This window comes from Schistocerca cancellata, chromosome 9 (assembly GCF_023864275.1).
Source record: "Schistocerca cancellata isolate TAMUIC-IGC-003103 chromosome 9, iqSchCanc2.1, whole genome shotgun sequence".
NCBI classification, from domain to species: domain Eukaryota; kingdom Metazoa; phylum Arthropoda; class Insecta; order Orthoptera; family Acrididae; genus Schistocerca; species Schistocerca cancellata.
Genome location: NC_064634.1, coordinates 160,796,652 through 160,813,250, shown reverse-complemented (window position 1 = coordinate 160,813,250; position 16,599 = coordinate 160,796,652). Strand labels below are relative to the sequence as shown.

At 39.6% G+C, this 16,599-nt stretch overlaps 1 protein-coding gene across 6 annotated transcripts in view; it reads left to right on the top strand.

The window, feature by feature from the left end:
- Nucleotides 1-16,599, top strand: part of LOC126100634 (uncharacterized) — a 93,609-nt gene that overhangs the window by 11,866 nt on the left and 65,144 nt on the right. For 5 of the 6 annotated variants that reach the window (XR_007522192.1, XR_007522193.1, XM_049911262.1 and 2 more), the window contains exons 2-3: nt 13,959-15,588; nt 15,694-15,859. Coding sequence is in view for 4 of the 6 variants with exons in the window: in XM_049911262.1 (XP_049767219.1) it covers nt 13,959-15,588; nt 15,694-15,859 (1,796 nt within the window). In the remaining 2 variants the exon portion in view is untranslated. Of the gene's footprint in view, nt 1-13,655; nt 13,746-13,958; nt 15,589-15,693; nt 15,860-16,599 lie in introns of those variants that run through there. The other variant, XM_049911263.1, reaches the window with a different exon arrangement.

The following is a 16,599-nucleotide window of genomic DNA, read 5'->3' as shown; positions in this document are numbered from 1 at the left end:
TGAAAGGCTTAGGACAATCCACTACTGAATAATTGTAAAAAATGTAGATGCTTGCAAATAAGAAAAAACGCATGTAGCCGGAACAAATATGGCCGCCATTTCAAAATAATAAACAATAAATATTTTTGTAACTACTAAACATTGGGGAATTCACCCAGCAAATATAAAACTTTTCTGAGGTGGTCAAGCAACCAGTGCTGGACTACTTGGTACGGATTGCCCCCTTTTTCGTAGTTGTAGGTGTTGGTTTTTTCATATCAGTAGTTTTTATTGACCTATAAAGGTCAAGGAAAATGACCTATTCCAATTTTCGTAGATTTATATGTAGGTATTGGTGTTTTGGTATCGTCAGCAGTGGTCAAGGGAAATGTCTGATTCCAATTTCCGTAGTTTTTGCTGTAGGTGTTGGTGTTTTGGTATAGTCAGCTGAAGTTGACCTATATAGGTCAAGGGAAGTGTCTGATTCCTACAGATTTTGTAATTATTTTTTGTTCATCTTTTTGTGTGTTTTGGGATCATGGTGGTTTTTCCCCCCCCTTTTATATTTAGCTTGTCCCCACCCAAAAAAAAAACCAATTTTCCACGGTTGTCCTGTTAGTTTGATTGTATTTTAGGAGGAAGATATTATTGTCTTATTTATACATATCTTTGTGTTTGTTGCCGTGTGTATGTAGTGACATCATAGGTGCCATATTGGAGACGCTTAGAGTTGCCATTTCTGCCATATTGATGACGTCATGCATCAAAGCAGACGGGTGGAATCAGACACTTCCGTAATCCCAAGTCCTCCAATTCTTTTCTTCAGTTGGAACTTTTCCGCATGAGTTGTGTGGTTTTGACGTGGCCTCAAAGAACACAAAGTTGATACATATCTTAGACATTACAAGAAAAACAGTTCACTTGCACTACCATTGGGATGCTTTGAGATATGCTGTTTTCCAAACAAGAAACCAGACTTACTGAGTAAGGCTGTCACTACTTATTTATTTAGCTGAACATCTTTATCACATTTGTAACATGTTAGGACATGTAGGCCTACCTCACATAACTTACTGTAATAAAACAAAATATTTTAAAGAAACATGGAACAGTGAAATATCAGAATGAAAGTAACACAGAATAATAGACAAACATTACAACAGATTCCTCAATTTTCACCTCTTGTTAATGTTCAAGGAACGAGAAGATATTGGATGCGGTCTATTAACTGACACACCCATAAATACGAGGGTTGGATCTTAAATAGTGGCAACTATTTATTCACAACCAATACAAAAGAGTTATATGTTTGCACCTGTTACTGTCCTTCAAAGTAGTCACCTGCGTTGTGTAGAAACCGTTGCCAGCGACGTGGAAGGTGTAGTATACCATTAGCAGAGCCTGTTCTGTTGATGGTGTGAATGGAGCGGTCTACTGCTTGTTGAATCTCTGGAACAGTTCTGAAGCAAATGCCACAAAGTGGTTCCTTCATCTTCGGAATCAAAATCAGTCATAAGGACTTAAGTCTGAGGAGTATGGTGGATGGTACAGTACTACCCAGTCCCATCAGCCGAACAGAGCAGCCACAGCTTGCGCTGTATGCGCCCACGCATCGTCTTGCAGAATGGTTGGTGGGTTGCACAGAAAGTGTCGTTGCTTCTTTCGCAAAGCTGGTCGCAGGTGATGCTCCTAAAACAAATCGTATGGCATCAAGCACTGTCCACTAATGCAGTAACAGCAGTTCTTCTTCAGAAATGGTGGGCCGACCTGCCCGATGCATGTGTGCCACAGTTTGCCAACTTTCGTTACAGGCTTTTACCCAATGTGTGACTGTTCTGTACGGCAATGCCGATTCCCGGCAAGCCTCTTGAAGACCTTGACGACACTGTCATGCTGTATGACCTCTGGCACATTCAATCTTGATCCAACTCTATTGTTCCTGTGTCGAAAACATAGTGTCACCATTACGTTAGACCACTCACTCACAAGTGACTGTGTTTCCCTCGATTGTGGGCATGCCGGTGATGTGGGACGGGCAAGTCCATTTGCTCAGAGGTAAGGTAGGTATGTCAACAACGTGTGCTATCAGCGACAGTAGTATATTCCATTGCATAGTGCCTCCACAGCGGTGTTGCCATTATTTAAATTCCAACCTACGTATTTATGGAAATTGATAGTAAAGAAAGTATAACATCTGAAGCACCTATTTAACACAAGGGATGATTTAATCAGATAATATGCCAAGTGTACACTGTGTATGAGTGTAATTGCAAGATAAGACTCCCATGGACAGATACTAAATGAGGTGGTGCAATGTTTAGCTCACTGGGCTTATGTTCAGGAGGAGTACGGCATGAAGTGCTGTCTAACCAATCAGCTTTGATTTTCTGTGATTTCTTTAAATTGATTAAGCTGAATGTCAGGATGCTTCCTTTAAAAAGGATGCAGCCAATTACATCTCATATTCTTGTTTTAAGATACCTTGTAGTCTGCCTGTCATGGCCTCATCATTGACAAGAGGTTAGTTGAATTGTGATCCTTCTCCTTTCCCATCCTGTTCACTCGAACAACAGGCAAGCAGACCGAAAGTACACCCCCCCCCCTCCCTTTTTTTTTTTTACTAGTTGGACGCAGTCTGCCACAAATTTCTCTCTTGTGTCAACTTCTTCATCACACAGTAGCATGTGTACCATACATACTCAATTATTTACCAGTGAAAATAATCAATTTTGTGAAAATGTAAGTAACTGGATAGGTAAAACAATCTACTCATCAAGCGGCAACAGGCCCCTTACAGGGACTGAGACTTCAGTTCACAGAACTTCATATGCATCCCAACCTTTTACCTTCTTCTTAAGATCCACAAACCCAGTCACCCTGTCCATCCCATGGTTGCTGGCTTCAAAGCACCCACCTAACATACACTCCTGGAAATTGAAATAAGAACACCGTGAATTCATTGTCCCAGGAAGGGGAAATTTTATTGACACATTTCTGGGGTCAGATACATCACATGATCACACTGACAGAACCACAGGCACATAGACACAGGCAACAGAGCATGCACAATGTCGGCACTAGTACAGCGTATATCCACCTTTCTCAGCAATGCAGGCTGCTATTCTCCCATGGAGACGATCGTAGAGATGCTGGATGTAGTCCTGTGGAACGGCTTGCCATGCCATTTCCACCTGGCGCCTCAGTTGGACCAGCGTTCGTGCTGGATGTGCAGACCACGTGAGACGATGCTTCATCCAGTCCCAAACATGCTCAATGGGGGACAGATCCGGAGATCTTGCTGGCCAGGGTAGTTGACTTACACCTTCTAGAGCACGTTGGGTGGCACGGGATACATGCGGACGTGCATTGTCCTGTTGGAACAGCAAGGTCCCTTGCCGGTCTAGGAATGGTAGAACGATGGGTTCGATGACGGTTTGGATGTACCGTGCACTATTCAGTGTCCCCTCGACGATCACCAGTGGTGTACAGCCAGTGTAGGAGATCGCTCCCCACACCATGATGCCGGGTGTTGGCCCTGTGTGCCTCGGTCGTATGCAGTCCTGATTGTGGCGCTCACCTGCACGGCGCCAAACACGCATACGACCATCATTGGCACCAAGGCAGAAGCGACTCTCATCGCTGAAGACGACATGTCTCCATTCGTCCCTCCATTCACGCCTGTCGTGACACCACTGGAGGCGGGCTGCACGATGTTGGGGCGTGAGCGGAAGACGGCCTAACGGTGTGCGGGACCGTAGCCCAGCTTCATAGAGACGGTTGCGAATGGTCCTCGCCGATACCCCAGGAGCAACAGTGTCCCTAATTTGCTGGGAAGTGGCGGTGCGGTCCCCTACGGCACTGCGTAGGATCCTACGGTCTTGGCGTGCATCCGTGCGTCGCTGCGGTCCGGTTCCAGGTCGACGGGCATGTGCACCTTCCGCCGACCACTGGCGACAACATCGATGTACTGTGGAGACCTCACGCCCCACGTGTTGAGCAATTCGGCGGTACGTCCACCCGGCCTCCTGCATGCCCACTATACGCCCTCGCTCAAAGTCCGTCAACTGCACATACGGTTCACGTCCACGCTGTCGTGGCATGCTACCAGTGTTAAAGACTGCGATGGAGTTTCGTATGCCACGGCAAACTGGCTGACACTGACGGCGGCGGTGCACAAATGCTGCACAGCTAGCGCCATTCGACGGCCAACACCGCGGTTCCTGGTGTGTCCGCTGTGCCGTGCGTGTGATCATTGCTTGTACAGCCCTCTCGCAGTGTCTGGAGCAAGTATGGTGGGTCTGACACACCGGTGTCAATGTGTTCTTTTTTCCATTTCCAGGAGTGTATATCTGCCTTAGTTGATCAACACCTGCAACCCACAGTACAAAGATGTCCCTCTTGTATTAAAGACACCAGCCATTGCCCAGATCATCTGAAATCTGTGCACGTATCACTCCCACCTCACACTTTGCTTGTCACCATTGATGCCACCTCCCTCTATACCAACATCCCCTAAGTACGTGATCTGACTGCTGCTGAACATTTCCTTTGACAATGCCCATCTGATTCCAAACCTACAATATCCTTCCTGTTGCCCTTAACCATCCTTATACTTATAAACAACTACTTCACTTTTGAGGGGCAAACATACCAATAGATCAGGAATGCAGCAATGAGAATCGGAATGGCTCCTTCCTATGCCAACCATTTCATGGGTTTGTTGGAGAGGGCTTTCCTGGGATCCATAAGCCTTTAGGCCCTAGTTTGGTTTATATACATTGATGACATCTTTACCATGCATGGACTGTTGGTGAGGCTGACCTGTTAAAATTCCTGAAATCTCTAAATATTCTTCCAATTAAATTTCACACGCACTTTATTCTGAATCACTGCCACTTTCCTTAACATTGGTCTCATCCTCACCATAGGTCAGCTACACACTTATGTTCACATTAAATCTACTGACAAAGAACAATACATCCATTTTGACAGTTGCTATACTTTCCATTTCAAACATTCCTTCCCATACCCCAGTCTTATCCTTCAAGGCAAAGATACTTGTTAAGGTGCAGATTGTTTACAGCAATACACACCATTCTCACCTCCGCCTTCACTGGATGTAGGTACCCCGCCAGCTTAGTTCAAAAGCAAATTTCACGAGTCATCTCATACAACCCATGTACTACTGATTCATCCATAAAGCAGCTTTGGAGTACATCAGTTGTCACTTAGTATTATCCTGGTCTTGAATGTATTAATCAGCTACTTCGACAAGGCTGTAACTTTCTGAAATCATGTCCTCTGTTATGTAAAAACTATTTGGTCTCTCTGTTAAGATGAATAGGCATAGGCAGAGAGTGTATACTGCCAACACACGATATCCTGTTGTAGAGCACAGTTGTGACCTCTTGTGGTTGTTTCACCACACATGCCATCTGGATTATTCCCCTCTCGGAACTCCTCTGGTGGGAAATGATGCTGTGTCCTTGGTTCTTGCCACCCACCTGGCTTAATTTACATTAATTTCTTTGGTATCAACATTTCTTCACAGTAACTAGGCCTGTTCCTTTCTTCACTCCCTTTTGGTTTTCTGCAGATTTCTTTTCGTGACCTATTTTTCGCCATCCCCCTCCCACCTCTATCACATATGATGCAATTAGCTTTTCACTCTTATTAACTCATGCACAGTGTTCTAGCAGTAATCTCTGTCTTGTATATTACCCTATCTTCCACCTTTAAACTCTTAGGTTTTCAAATCTCATCTGGTGCAGTTCCCAACAACCAGTCTTTCCTTCTCATCCCCTCTGGTAAGACTTCTTGACCCAGGGTTCTGGGTGGCTTTTACAAACTGTACTACTTTTCTTAAACCTCACCAGTCCTTTTCCTTCACCCTTCCTCCTTCCCCTTCAACACGTCTGCCAGAAGCAGCAGTCACTGCCTCCAGAAGCTAGCAACCTTTTATTTACGTGTTCTCCTGCTGTCGCTTGGTGAGTAGAATTTTTTACCTATTCTATTATTTATAGTCAGTTATTTGTTAGATGTAGGCCCTATTCCAGTTGTCTTACCTTCCACGTTTTACCTGTCTCAGCTCCTACTAGTAACATGGATGTTATTTTCTGATCTTTATGTGTGTTGTATCATCCTGTTTCTTCTTCTTCTCTGTGTTTTCCATATGTTCCTTTCTTTGTCAGTTCTGCAGAGAACCTCCTAATTCTTTATATTCCATGTAGTTTTCAGTATACTTCTCTAGCACCATAGCTCAGACTTGTTTTTCTCTTCTTTCCTGTTTTCTCACAGTTTGTGATTCACTAACTGTACAATGCTGTTCTCCAGATGTACATTCTCAGGAGTTTTTTTCCTCAGATTAAGGTGGAGCTTTGATACTAGCAGACTTCTCTTTGCCAAGAGTGCTCTCATTGCCTGTGCTAATCTGCTTTTTAGGTCCCTTCTGCTTCATCCGTCATATTATTTTACTTCCAATGTAAGAGAATTCTTTAACTTCATGGTCCCATATTTTGATGATAAGTTGATTGCTGTCATTTCTGCTACTTTTAATATCATTCACCTTTTTTTTTGTTTGCTCTAAATCTCTATTGTTTACTCATTACACTGTTCATTCCACTCAATGTGTAGGCCTACCGTAATTCTTCTTCACTTTCCCTGTGGATAGCAGTGTCACCAACAGATCTGTTTTTTTTTTTTTTTCAATGTATAGATTGGACAGTAGGACAAAAGACTAACCAGAGCACTGCAGTCTTAGTCTACCATTCATATTTTTCCACCTTTATTCTGGCACATCTTGTGTATTATCCATCTTTCCCTAGATCTTACTCTTATTTATCAGAATTTGAAACTTCTTGCCCCATGTAGCATTGTTGGATGCTCTTTCCAAGCCGACAAATCCTGTTAATGTGGGTCTTAAGTTTTTTTAAGTCTTCCTTTCATTATCAATCTCATTGCCAGAAGTGCCTCTCTTGTGCCTTTACCTTTCCTGAAGCCAGACTTTTCATCATTTAACAGATCCTTAGCTCTGTTTCCCATTCAGCAGCTTGAATGCACGAGCTGTTAAACTGATTGTGCGATAATTCTTGCATTTATCTGCCCTTGGTTTCTTCAGGATTGTGTGAATGTGTAGTCTGTGGATGATATTTTTTCAGTCTGATGGCATGTCTCCAGACTAATAGTCTACACAACAACTAGAACAGTCACTTGATTGCCATTTCCCCCAATGATTTCAGAAATTCCAAAGAAATGTCATCCATCTCTTTTGCCTTACATGATCACAAGTCTTCCAAAGCTCTATTACACTCTGACTTTAACCCTGGATCCCATATGTCTTCCATATCAGCTTTCATTCCTTCAAGTGTCACATCATCAGACAAGTGCTCCTCCTCATAGTGACCTCCAGTGTAGTCTTTCCTGCACTATGCTCCCACCCAGCTGCACTTAACAGTGAAGTTACCATTACACTCTTAATGTTGACACCCATGCTTTTAATTTTACTGAAAGTCTTTTTGACTCTTGTAAGCTGACTCAGCCCATCAGACAGACATTTCTTTTTTGATCTCTTCACATTTTTCCTGGAGCCCTGTTGCCTTAGGTACTGATGTTTGAATGTTGCTGACTACTATTTAATTTGTTTGAATGATTTACATCCACATTAAAGATTGAAAAGGACCTAAAATATTACATTACATTACATGACATTTATCATTTTCCATGGATCCCTTGCAGAGGAGTCTCTGGAATGTGGAAAGAGTCAAAGATTTTTTTAGCCAGATACATAGATATTGTACAATTCTAATGCAGACAGAGTTATGAGCTATAATCCTTGTGAAGATATTCATCGATGGAGTGGAAGGAGTTGGCCAACAGGAAGTTCTTTAATTCACTCTGAAACCAATCTTTATCACTTACATGACCTTTGATATCCTCTAATAAGTTATTGAATATATGGGTACCCATGTATTTGACTCGGATTTGTGCTAATGTTAAGCTTTTATAGTCCTTATACAGATGTTTCTGGTTCTGGTAATATAATCATGTTTTGCACTATTTTGTGTAAAAAGAGAAATGTTGGAAATGACAAAGGGCATCAATGAGTATATGTACTGAGAAGTAGTAGTTAGAGTACCAAGTTTCTTAAAGAGGTCTCTGCATGATTTAGGACTGACACCAGATCTAATTCTAATGACTCGTTTCTGAATTTTGAAAATATTCTCTTTGTGAGAGGAGTTTCACCAAAAGATGATTCCATAACTCAATAGTGAATGGAGTAGGTCGAATAAACTAACTTCTTCATTTTTAAATCACCTGTTTCTGCTATCATGCGTACTGCAAATGTAGCTGAACTAAGGCGTTTCATTAAGTCTAGAGTGTGAGTTTTCCAATTTAGGTTGTGGTCAATTTGTAGTCCTAAAAATTTGACACTGTCTACAGCTTTAATTTCATCGTTTGAATACATTATACTTAAAGGGTCAGGTATTCTTTGTGAGGTACTAAACTGTATGTACTGGGTATTGTCAAAATTCAGTGACACTCCCATTGATACTTACAAATATTTCATTAGCTGATTGCTCACTGAGATCACGGGTACTGTTTTTTATACCAATACTTGTATCATCTGCAAATAAGACAAAATTTGCATTTTGTGACACTGCATATGGACAGTCATTAATATATAAAAGGAACACCAAGGGACCTAAAATAGAGCCCTGGGGCACCCCTTGTCTGATGGTTTCGTATTTTGAATGACTATTGCTATGTGGTAAGCCTGTTACAGACAACACACTGTTTTCTATTAAAAAGATAAGATGAGAACCATGAGCCTGCTACTCCTGTTATCCCATAATATTTTAACTTCTGTATAAGGATATCATGCTTAACACAATCAAAAGCTTTAGCCAGATCACAGAATATTCCAAGTAATAACTTTTGATTTATTGATTATAGTATATCACCTGTAAAAGTGAATACAGCTTGATCAGTTGACAATCCAAACTGATTGTGAATGAGAATATTTTTTCTGTACTAAGTGTTTATAAAGTCTATTGTACATAACGCATTCAGACACTTTTGAAAGTATTGCCAATAATGAAATGGGATGGAAGTTTTCCACTGATGATTTGTCACCTTTTTTTGTGTAATGGTTTGACGATAGCATGTTTAAGCTTATCTGGAAAAGTACCACTGTGGAGTGATTCATTACATAAGTAACTCAGTATGTCACAAAGTTCTGAGGAGCAACATTTAATTATGGTAGTGCTGATTTATTCATAACTACTGGAACATTTGTTTGTTGTTGTTTTTTTAATCATCTAGCTACAAAATAGCAGGTCAGCAACTGGAAGCAGTTAATACCATAAATTATCTGGGAGTACGCATTAGGAGTGATTTAAATTGGAATGATCATATAATGTTGATCGTCGGTAAAGCAGATGCCAGACTGAGATTCATTGGAAGAATCCTAAGGAAATGCAATCCGAAACCAAAGGAAGTAGGTTACAGTACGCTTGTTCTCCCACTGCTTGAATACTGCTCAGCAGTGTGGGATCAGTACCAGATAGGGTTGATAGAAGATATAGAGAAGATCCAACAGAGAGCAGCGCGCTTCGTTACAGGATCATTTAGTAATCGTGAAAGCGTTACGGAGATGACAGATAAACTCCAGTGGAAGACTCTGCAGGAGAGACGCTCAGTAGCTCGGTACGGGCTTTTGTCAAAGTTTCGAGAACATACCTTCACCGAAGAGTCGAGCAGTATATTGCTCCCTCCTACGTATATCTCACAAAGAGACCATGAGATTAAAATCAGAGAGATTAGAGCCCACACAGAGGCATACCGACAATCCTTCTTTCCACGAACAATACGAGACTGGAATAGAAGAGAGAACCGATAGAGGTATTCAAGGTACCCTCCGCCACACACCGTCAGGTGGCTTGCGGAGTATGGATGTAGATGTAGATGTAAGAGAGCTAATAACATTGGAAATCTCTTTCGTTGAGGTAGGATATAGTTGAATTTTGCCAAACTTCTGCGGAAATGCATTTTTTAAATATTTTAAGCTGTCTTCTGAAGAACTGTGCAAACCTAAGTTGTCTGCTACTGAAAGGAAAAAGTTGTTGAAAGTGTCTGCAATTTTGGAGGTATCTCTAAATCAACTCATTATTTACATTTAACATAATTTCCTCATTTGTGTGATCAGTTTTTCCTGTCTCAATTTTTACTATGTTCCATATAGTTTTTATCTTGTTATTAGAGGCATTTATTTTTTCTTGAAAATAAAAATATTTGAGGTTCTCATTGCTTTGTTTAGAATTTTACAATATAATTTGTAATGTGATTTGGCTCTGTATTCATCTTTCCCCTTGACATTAAGTACAGTCTTCTTTTTGTTTTGCAAGATACTTTTATTCCATTTGTAGTCCAAGGTTTTGAAACTTTTAATCTATTTGCTTTGATTCCTTTCTTAGGGCAGCAGTTTTCAGTGTGACCTGTGACCATATTAGAGAAACAGTTATATTTTTCATTTATCCCAGGTGAATTGTATACATCTTTCCAGTTTGTATTCCTCAAACAGTTTTTTATACCTTCAATTCCTGTTTCATTTATTATTCGTATAGTTTCCCACTTTCTGTTATTAGTTAAATCAGACCCCACTATATTAAATGTAAGCAACTGGGCATCATGATCTGAAAGACTATTAAATATTGGATTTACACTATGATTTGCTGGTGTGGTAGTATCTATGAAAATGAAAATGTTATAAAAAACCTGGTTGGGAACTGTACTAAGGGAATGAGATTATAAGAAGTGGTAAGAGACTTTGGTAAGGATCATGAGTAACAATCCTCAAAAAACTTTAAATTAAAATCTCCACTTAGTATGAGTTCATTATTTTTAGAACTTAAGAAATTCAGTACTGCATCAAGCTGTTTAGAGAATAGCTGGAAATTACAAGTTGGAGCCCTGTATATTGTGACTATAATTATTTTTCTTTTGTGTGTTTCTACTTGTGTGGCACGTGCTTCAAAATGCTGATCACTACAGTAGTTAAGAATGTCAGTGTTTATATAATTGTGACCCTTTCTAATGTAAGTGGCAACTCCTCCTTTCTCCATCTCCTTTCTCCATCTCTTTTCTACAATAATTTGAAGCTAAGCTATACCCTTCCATATTAAGCATTTCAATTTCACTACTTAAATGATGTTCAGAAATACAAATAATATCAACAGGATTTGTAGACTGTAGCTCATCTAAACAGATCTGAAATTCATTAGGCCTACTTTTGTTTTTTAAACCTCTGATATTTTGATGTAGTAAATTTACCGTTACTTTTTCTTGTCTTCACAAGTATTATACTTAACATTTTCAGATACATCCTGTTTCAGTATTTTTAGAGTGAATGTAGAGTGTTAAAATTAAAGAACAAGAATGTAATTTATATTGTGACTTGTTACAAATTTAGGACATCCTATTGATAATGTACACTTTAGGTCACAAGTATCCTCAAACTATTAAGAGTATGGGTCTGTGTTTTACCACAGAAAATGCATAGTAGTTTGGCATTCAGATGACACAGTTACAGAGTTCTAAAAAATACCTGTACCTTGTAGAATATTGTATTATATTGAAAAAAGGCGCATGACTCAATGTTACGTGACTCATGTTACTTGCCACTTATTGTTGGAAAAACTTTTTCCTGCGAGCAGAGAAATGAAAATATGACATTATTTACCAAATAAGACAAACTTAACAGTAACATTTCATATTTTAAACACTACAAAAAATTATAAGAATGTGACATCTGGGAAAATAAACTGTAAATTCAATTAAAAGTCAGAGAACTGAAAATACCATTTTGCATTGATGACATCAGGTGGATTAATTTTCTTTACAATTTTGTCGCGTGTACAGAATTCCAATACATATTGCAGACCATTTCCAGTATCGACCAGCACCCTTCATTGCACTGATTGGGTAAGAATTTCCAAAAATTGCATGTACTTTTTGAGTGTAGAATTTATCATCATATCCTACTTTGTACCATTCTCCAATTTCCACACTTTCTATAGATTCTTCAGTATGATGATCTGCAACAGGGAAGTTCTATATGTGTGTACTAATCCTTTCTTGTAGTAAAAGCAGTGGCTGCTTTTTAAGTTTGGTAGTGTTGATGCTAAAGAAAATATTGGAACCAGATTAAGTTTCAAATTGATTCCTTGAATTTCATCAGTAGGCATATGACAAATCTGCATAATTGTGGTAGGCCTACTTGCAGCTGCCTGAGGAAAAGTTGATGCATCACCTACAATGAACTTTCACTTTTTTACTGCATTCCACACTTGGCATTTCACAACTGCACCTATTCCATCTATGGCTCCCTTACTGTGAGATTGTAGCAATAAAGTTCCAATAGATTTCCATTTTGTGGAACGATTGAAGTTGAGGTACAACAGCAGTAATATATTAGTTTTTAAATCGTGATGCAGGTCCATCTGATTAGATTGAAACTACCTTTTTATTTTCAGGTGTAGTTGACAGTACCTTGGTGATTTATGCAGTCAGTGTCTCCTCTTTGAGATAGTTGTAAGCTGCTGAATTTACTTTCCATATTTATGAAATTGTCCGGAAAATTGTGATCATAATACATCATGAAGAATCCAAATGCTGATTTGCAGAAAGTAAGGGAACTGGTGTCGTAAAGTTACTGTCCTCCACAAGACATTAAAACAAGATCTGTCTTCATAAAGGTACACCTTCAGACAATGGAAAAACCAGGATGAAATTTAGCAATAGTATGAAAAGGAGAGTTGCTACTCATCATATAGTCTAGATGCCAAGCTGCAGATAGGCACAACAAAAAGACTGTCACAAAATAAGCTTTTCGCCAACAGACACACACACACTCATGCAAATGCAACTCACACTCACATGACCACAGTCTCTGGCTGCTGAAGCCAGACTCTAGCTTCAGAGTCTGGCTTCAGCTGCCAGAGATGGTGGTGTGTGGTCTATTTTGTGGCAGAGGCCTTGTTGGTCAAAAGCTTATTTTGTGACAGTCTTTCTGTTGTGCCTATCTGCGACTCACCATCTCTGCTATATGGTGAGCAGCAACTAACCTTTTCATAATAAAGATACTCCTTCATAAATCTAACACTTCAAGTTCTTTTGAATGTATACCTGTGTTACAGAAATGCCACACCAGTGTGCCAGGGCTGTAGCAACTCTGTAATCCTGCGTTGACAACTCTGGCAGACGCTCTGTGTGGAACTGAGGTTGCCTTTACATGTAGAAGGGAAAATGATGTAGGACGTTGAAACTCTGAAGTATTTATAATGTAACAATGCTGTAACTATTCTCCCTCACAAGAAAGCGGACAGACAAGATGAAAAAGCTGTAGATCTATCAGCATCCTCCCTGCAGTCTTCAAGATATATGCTAAAATTAACACCAACCACATAAACATTTTTAAAAGCAGAAAAAATCTTTCAGAAATCAATGTTGGTTCGGCTTTGTCTCTACAATTTTCTGCCATTCATTAAGAAATAGAAGACCACCATCACACCTTACTTCCATCTTCTGGTGAAATTATCTATTTAACATGGTGATAAGTATGTCAATTGGTTACAGATGACTCATTCTGGGAATGTGTTAGACTGTGTCAAATTCTAGGGCTTGTTACTGTTTACCTGCAATATGTTCCAAAAGGTCTTTGTGAATTACAAATTGAAGTTCTTGGCAAGAATTTTCTTAGTTCAGTGTAGGTATGGTATTTGTTACATGTATTTTTAAATTGATATTTTAATGACTGAATAATGAATAGTTACAATGAAAGTATTGTTTTATTCTGTGTGCAAAGAATATAATTTTATGCAAGTTAAATCTACTATTTATTGTTTCCAGTTTTCATCTAACATTGTCTGCTAGACTTACCTCTCCAACAGTTTTCTGTTTAAGGTGATATTGAATTGTTACAGGTACAACATACATTATACAGATGATACCAGGAATGATGAGAAGCGCCTGAGCACAATTGAAAGGCTGGCCCTTGCACAAGGCCATTTAGCAGTGTTTCCAGAGAGGTCTGAGCCAGAAGGGAAATCTGGACCCACTGCAGTAATAAATACCACAACACCAGGGACAAGTGTTAAATCTACTGCATCAAGAACTGCTGCTGCACACTCTACACCAATTGACACATCACAGATTAGAAGTGCTACTCTGTGTACAACTAAAAGTGAAAATGATATTACACCAATTATGCGACTTAATAATAAAGTGCTTCTGCAGAATGTAAACCAAAGCTGTAGTCCTTCTGATGCATCAATTGGAGAAAACAAAAGTGAAGGAAGGAAAACGGAAATGTCAGAAGTCAAGGAGACAGTACAAACAACCCCAGAAAAGGAGGACAATAGACGTGCTGAGAACTGTAATCTGGAAAGGACAGGAAGCTGCTCATTGGTAGATTTAAGACCAAATCAGTTGTCAGATGAAAAAGTAAGTCCTAACCTCCATAGAAGCCAGAGTGACCTAAATCTCTTGCTGAAACCTTCAGATTGCAATACACAGAAACCAGAGGTACAACTTGGAATTCATAATCCTCATGCCAACAATCTAGCTATGGCTGCAGTCCACTCAGCTTCATCATCTTCTATAGCAACAGTTGTGAATAACAGACCACCACAAAGAAAACCTGGCAGTTTAAAAAATCTAGGAAAAGTATCAGTGTTCGTTCAGACAGATCACAATGCATCTCACAGTGGTAGCTCGTCTCAGGTTAGTGATACCCCTGTAAGCAGTAGGAGTTGTAAAGAAAGAGTAATGGCCTCCAACAATGTTGACAGAGTCTTGATTGGTGCAGAAAGTATTGAATTTGTGAAAGGAAGGAAGTATGTTGCTGACAAGACTGTTAACGATTTTGGAATACAAACTGAGGTATCTAGCAGCAGTGTTCAAGTGCAAAAGGAGGGGAGAAAGTATGAAGATGATAAATGCAGTCACTGTCCAGGTAGAACTTGCAAAGGAGCTCACAAGAAAGTTCGTGGAGAACGGAGGCCGGATACAGACACTCTTGTAAAAGAACGAGACAGAAATCCATGCCTCGGTGATGTAATTCAAACTATACAGTCACAAACTTCAAGGTGTGCCACAAATGGATCAGAACAATCACATGAAACAACAGTGAATGCTTCTAATATCAATCAAGCAATTTCTTCGGGAATGACAGTTGAGGTGAGTGGAGCAATTGACAGTGCCAACAGCTTTGAATATGTGCCAGGAGAAATTTATCAAAGGCATATAAACAACAGAGCTGATACTGTCAAAAATTTTAGCCCAGGAGAGGAGAGACCACATTCTGCTCCATCTGACGTGACATCAGCATGTACAAAATCTGATGTCACTGATAGTGGTGAAGTACAGGCATCTGGTGCTAGTACACTAGCTCGTGATTTGGAAAAGAGTGTACAGATGTTGCAAAAACTGGTGGAAAATCACAAATCAGATGCTGCACTGCGGAAGAAGCTAGTACGATCCGTTGTAGACAAGCTTGTTAGCAGCAATTATGATGATGATCAAGATGATGATCGTGAGAGACCAAGTAAGCAGGTGAGTGGATAAAAATTAATTTGTACATTAGTTTAATGATCAGTTTCTTTTGAAACCTTTATGTAAATGTAATTAGCTATAATGTGGCTTCTCTGGTATTTTCAGGAGGTGTTGAGACAGAAAAGTGATACGATTTACATGGGAAATGTGCAGGAACAATTCCAGAGGTCATCTCGAAGTGTGGGTGTTGGTTGCTCGAGCAAGTCCTTGTCATCATCAAATCAGTCAACACAGTCACAGACACCTAGTACAAGTAGATGCGTTGGGCAAGGTTGGTACAGTGCACATTCAATTTGAGTTACAGACTGTGGTTGTTCTTCAGAAGGGTATGGATGACTAGCACTTTAGTAATAGTAAATATTTCACTTTGTGAAATTTTAAGTTTAATTGTATCAGTGGAATTATTTTGTCCAGGTAATGAGGATAGTAGGAATGGATGAAATAAGTGAGAGAGGAGAAGTCAGGTGAGAGTGCTTAGTGTGAAGAAAGGGCAGGGAAAAAGAGATTTGAATATGTTTCTACTGAGAAGGTTTCTTTGAACTGGTTAGAAAATTTGGAATTGTTATCTCTCTGCTTTATGCAGCATTTAATTTGACATGTGTACCATGACTTATAACTGCCCCAAATAGTTGCCTTCCCGTCTTTTTCTTTTGTTTTACTTGCCTTCCTCGTGACCTGTCTGACTTCGGTACTAAGCAGTCTAATGCATATAACTGAAATATTCATATTACAGATAAATGTCACACATTAAAAATATGAAAAAAATTGGACACAGTGTGGGTATTTAATTATAAATCACATTATGTGACAACATGTGGTCTGCATCTCACAACATTCTACAGTTTCAGTACTTAAAAGCAACTACAAAATTTAAAACATACCTCTTTTTACAACTTATTTCATTCAAGTTTTCTGTATTTTCTTCCATTCTCTTTCCATCCCATCCCTATCCTGTGCTTGGGAAGCTAAAAGGTTGTGTACAGTGCTCAAAATAAAATTTCTACCTGATTT